We start from the raw sequence: 5,925 nt of genomic DNA, 5'->3' as shown, positions 1-5,925 counted from the left end.
CCTAGTTTATTTGTGTTATAAATTATGAGAGCTTAAATAATCAATAATTTAAAATATCCAGATATAAGACTTATATTGACTGGTTATAGATCTAATCATTGTATCAAATATAAAATATTTCAAAAGGTAATTATTCCTTGATTTTATAAATCATCATAATTTAAGAATCAAATAATAAGATTTTAAATCAATATCTGAAAATTTGCGACACAGAAATACATATATAATATAACTTTTAAAAAAAATCAAAGAACATATATGCAAAGCATGAATAAGTATACACATATTATAGAATCATTTTCTGGTTTTATATAAGTTACTAAGTGTACGTACAAACTATATATTCAAGCATATGATATCTAACTTTGTATCAGTAGTATGATTAAAGACCAAAAAATTAAATGATTTTTACATTTTCGTGACATTTTATAAATTTAGCAGGTTTTCGTGCAGTAGCACTTAAGACTACTGCATTGACCTCCTGTGAATCCTTCGCCAGTGCAAACACCGGCACAGTTCTTTGCATTGAGACACACTCCTTGGAACTTGGTACTTGGTGACTCACACGTTCTGGCTTCCACTGGAATCATTCCTAGATCACAAAATTAACCCACCAAAGTATCTAAGACATTTTCATTCTGAAGCTTAAACATAATTAACTAAGAACATACATAAATGTTATTATATATAACAAAAATGTGGAATACATGCATCATTCATAGGCTTGTAAGTAAATTATTTTCATACTCACATATATGTTACCTGCTTATAATTAGATCCAGGGCAAGTCGAAAGAATAAGATATTCGAAGCCATATATATTGGGAAACTACTGTATATAAGTTTTGAGGATTTTTAATAATATATAGTATATAATAAGTTTTTTCGGTTTCCCATAAAATAATTTAACAATATTGTTTAGCGTGTTTAAGAGAATTTGGTAACGTTTATAGTTTTTTTCTGACAATTGTTTTAGTAGCTCACAAAGGAAACCTAAATTTTTTTTTTACTTCGTTCACCTTATAAGGTGAATATGTGCGTTCACCGTTAAAATAATACTAATTAATAAAAATTTATCAAGTTATATTCTATTTATGAATAAAGTAAAAAAAATAAAATAATATTAATTGCTAGGAAATTTTTTTTTGATGTTGTTAACGCTGTTAACAAAAACCTGAACCTTAAGACATAAATTCTAAGTTCTAAACCCTATATCATAAATCCTAAATTTTAAACTCTAATATTTTGGATTTTGGATTTTGGATTTTGAATTTAGGATTTAGGATTTAAAGTTAAGAATTTTGCTGATGGTGTTTGGGGTTTAAGGTTTTGCTAATGTCAAAGTTTTTTCTTCCTTCTTTATGCAATTAATACTATTTTTATTATTTTGTACTTTTTTGTAAATAAAATATATATTGGTAAATTTTTATTGGTAATATTTTAGTGGCGAACAGAAAAAAACTCTAAAAGGAACATATTTTAAGTACGTTTCTTTAAGTTGGCAAAAAAAAAGTACGTTTTTTTTCCCGTGAGGGTATTTGTATTCTCGATGTTGATTTCTTTTTATTATTAATTGAATTTAAAAGTTTTACGTTGTCAGCCAAACTAAATGACGAATATTAAGATATGGAGTTCACTAATAAATAAATAATGCAGAAGATAAATGTTCACATCTGTGTATATATTATATATATGTAAATTTAATTATTATCAGATGAATGTTTTACACAAATACAGTGAGATCAGGGCCGGCTTATTAGGGGGGACAAGCGGTGCGATCGTCCCGGACCCAAGTCCGTCTCCTTCCGTATAATAATAATTAAGGGGCCTAATTTTTTATAAATTTATATTTTAATATATAAAAAAATTATAAATATAATAAATAAAACTGAAAAGGATCCAAAATTATTTGATATGCATATAGTTTTATTTTCATTACAAAATATATAAAATAATACTGATTAAATTTTAAAAATATTTTAATCAGCATATAAATTTTAGAAAATAAAATATATTTTTTTTGCCCTAGAATCATCAACAGTGTTGAGCCGGCTCTGAGTGAGATGAGTTACGAACCTGCGGCAAGGAGTAGCATGAACGAGAGGAGAATGGTTGAGACCAAACGCAGAGAGAGTTTCATTTTTAGAGAGACAAAGATACAAATGTTTCTATGGGAATTAAGAAAATGAAGAAAAAGTATGCACTATATTCTATATATAAGGGGGATGAATCTTTTTGTTGGTGGACGATTTTTTTCTTTGACTAATGAAAATAAATAGTTTAAGGCCTCGGGAAAAAATAGAAACGAAACGTGAACCAACTAAACGTTTGCCCAAAGGAGCAGTCGTAATTAAAGGCTCACCAATCAACTATATAATCAAATTAATAAAACCTTACAGTTTACGTTCGTTTTTTATTTATTCTGAGAAACAACAGTTTGCATTATTTTGAGAAACAACCTTACAATTTATCTTCCAGTTTCAGAAAAATATTGTGAATTTGATTTAAAATCATCTCCAAAAGACACTCTATGATTTCAAATACTAAGTTTTTTACTCTCCAAAATTTTTTTTCAAAACTTCAAATTTGAATTTTTGAAGAGTGAAACTCTATATTTAAAGTTTCATTATATTTTTATTTGCATTTTGATCCTACAATCACACATCACTTTTATGATTCATAAATATTTTTTGTTTATTGTTTTAATCCTTAAAAAAATTATATCTCATGTATATTTTAATTTTTGTTTAGAGATTTTAAATTTTACACATAAAATTTAATAAAACTTTAAAATAAGGTTTAAAATATTTTAAACTAGATTTAGACAACAATAATATACAAAAAAACTTAACAAAAAAGATTTTTAAAATTACATGAAGACATAACTATTACATAAATTTAAATATTACAACAGTTCTAATAGTCAGGTAAGTTTGATCCGTGACCTTCAAAATTTTCAAATATTGTCCAAATGTTTTTGTGTAACTGAAGATGGTTGTTGTTGTTGTTGTTTTTGATGTTTTTTTTTTTCCTATTTTTCATATCGAATATATTCACGAGTATTAATATCATCGAAAAAAATTAACATTTTAGCAATATTTTATGTTTTTCTTTTACTTTCTTGTTCTGATCTTATGTATTTACAAGTATCAATATAATTCGATTTCAACAACTTTTATCTCGTAATCTACAAAGTAAAAATGAAGAGAACCATTTTTACTTCGAAATGCATTAATAGATCATATATGCATTACGAAAATCATTTTATAGAATAATATAGTAATTTGTTTGAAGTTTAATATTAATCAAGTTATTTTTATTTAATTTTTTATAGAATATTTTATTAATTAATATTGTTGTAATATGTTTATATATGTGCTAGTTATTTACAATTTTATGAATTTAAATTAGTTATGACAAATATAAAGTACATATTATAAAATAAAAAGTTTTTATTTTAGAAAAAAACACATTTAAACTTCAAATATAATTCATTTATGGAGACACGCTCTGATATGATAGTTTAGCGCACAAACTTCTATACAAATACGTTAAGCACATCCACTAAAAGATATTGGTACCCTGCCCAAAAATTTCCACTAATGCAAGGCTTCAAGCCCATAATCCACTAGTGCAAGGCTTTAAGCCACAAAATGCATATACATGGTACATCTCAAACATTCACCCAAAAAAGATTGACAGAGACGCTTTCCACATTCATTGTTTTATCCCCCACTTACCCATACATTTATCCGGAACCGAAAATCCAAACCAAACCGAACCAAAAAATAAGATTTGGTTCGGGTTTAAATCATATCAATTATACTAGTGAATCTTATATTTTTGGAACTGAAAAATCGAAACCGAACCAGAACCGAAATGAGAACCGAATGGATACCCGAATATCTATAATATAGTTTATATATCTGTAAATATGAACTATATTTAGTTTTACTTAATAAGATAATTTTAAAAATAATATTTACAAGTTGAGATACCCAAAAATTAAATTACTAGAATGGTTTATCCAAAACACTTAAGTTTATATGAACTGTCCAATTTGTTTAATCTGAAAAACATCTGAAATTTAATCTGAAAAACATGATTTTTTACCTTTTAACCCGAATTAACCAAAAAACCAGAGCCGAATGGGATCCAAAATTAGTTCGGACATAAGATGGTTCCCAATTTTTACTATTCGAACCAAAAACTGAAATAAGCGAACAGAAACTGAACCAAACTTTCTATAACAGAAAAACCGAAAGAACTGAACCGGAACCGAATGCCCAGGGCTATCCCAGCTTAAGAGTTACGATGATGGCAAGAAATTGGAAAAAACTTGATTAAATACTTAACGCACCTTTAAATCATGTAAGAAAGGAAAAAGAATGATTTTATATGATCGTTTAAAATCCACAAAGTGAAAGAAAAAAGGCCACAAAAGTGATCGAGCGAAATAAGTGTTTGTTTGCATGCTTTCCCATTAATTCCATGATTGTATCTCCAAGTGTGACATGCTTTCTTGTCTTGTTCTTTTGACTTTACTCGATTTTGTAAACTTTCCTTCCCCGCACTGCTATTGATTCAAGGCCAATATCATATGAGCTTTGATTTCTCCCAGTGCCAATAAGACAATACACTTTTTGAACTATATATTGATTAATATCTTGGTAATATAAAATCAACTACGGTCAAGTACTCTCTCAATTTTGTTTCTCTCGACAAAAGCTATATTGAACTTTGCTCCGGCGTCTGGCCGTGCGTAAGCATTTGGGTTAAATTTCGTTGGACCGTTCTGCTTGCGAAGGGTTGGGTTCCTGTGGCGGTTCATCTCTCTCTCGTTTCTGGGCACGGTTGAGGTGTGGTGTGGGGTTGTTTCAGTAGGTGTTTAGGTTTCAAGGAGTAGATCTGAAAATTTTTAATCTTTGCTCAGATCTGCTCCCGGTTCTGGTTTCTCCATGCGGGGGAAGTTTAAGACTTCTCTGACCGGTCTTGGCTTGGCGGGTCGTCTGGCAGTGGCAGTAGGTGTTTGGTCTCTCTATGGCATCATGGAAGTGTGGCGCTCCTCCAAAGCTGTCCGGGAAGCTCTAGAGTTTCTTCTATTCGAAGACGATTCTTGGTCGTGTGAGGCTTTGTGTCTCTTGGGCCTGCTGGTGGGCTTCGGGAAGGACCTGAAACAAGACATAAGAGATATGGATTAGTGTAGGTTCAATAAGAAAACTATTTCCTTATAGTATTAGGAATAATACAATCCTTTTCCATCTAGGAAAACCTACGATCTATTTTGTATAAATAGAGGTCTAGGTTCTCATTGTTAGATACAAAAAAAAACATAAATACTCTCTAAAGCATAGAACACGCAACTAGTGCGAAGCTTGTAACGTTTTCGATTCATAGTGATATAGAGTTTGTCTCCGGTTTGGAGAGGACTCGCCCAACATATTCTTGTATCGATTTACTTGTTACAAGAAGCAGCCAAGGTCGATTATCTACAAGTGGTATCAGAGCTAAGGCTAACCTAGATCCAAGTACAGAGATTCGAAGGCAAGATTCAATAAAACAAGCAAGCATAATACTTATTTGGTGTGGTAAGAAGGTCTGAGCTCGTGGTTATTGAAGCTTGAAGGTCACGGCGCGTTACATCCACCTGCAAACAAAGAAACAAATAGTTTTCGGGTTAATAGAGAGATGGAAGCAACATCAAAGAAATTTGAAGTGGAGAAGTTCGATGGGAAGGGTGACTTTGGTCTATGGAAATACAAGATGCTATGTCAGTTAGAGATTTTTGGTTTGGGGTCTGTTCTTAAGGAGAGAGATCCTTCTACGGTGGTTGAAGGTGAAGAACAGAAGGATACTAAACTTGATCCTAAGGAGCAAGACAAGGAATTGCGTACCAAGAACCTGATCAGTGTTTGTCTATCTGATC

General features: G+C 30.4%; 1 protein-coding gene across 1 annotated transcript; it reads right to left on the bottom strand.

Moving 5' to 3' along the window:
* Positions 1-310: 310 nt before the first annotated feature.
* On the bottom strand, positions 311-2,228 carry LOC106305405 (defensin-like protein 10). Its single transcript, XM_013741781.1, has 2 exons — positions 2,076-2,228; positions 311-592 (listed from the first exon to the last, which is right to left on the bottom strand). The coding sequence occupies exons 1-2, from the start codon at positions 2,137-2,139 to the stop codon at positions 435-437; spliced, it is 222 nt and encodes a 73-aa protein (XP_013597235.1). The 5' UTR covers positions 2,140-2,228; the 3' UTR covers positions 311-434.
* Positions 2,229-5,925: the final 3,697 nt, after the last annotated feature.

This window comes from Brassica oleracea, chromosome C7 (assembly GCF_000695525.1).
Source record: "Brassica oleracea var. oleracea cultivar TO1000 chromosome C7, BOL, whole genome shotgun sequence".
Taxonomy (NCBI): Eukaryota; Viridiplantae; Streptophyta; class Magnoliopsida; order Brassicales; family Brassicaceae; genus Brassica; species Brassica oleracea.
Note: the sequence above shows the minus strand (reverse complement) of the source record. Positions and strands in the feature narration are given on the sequence as shown.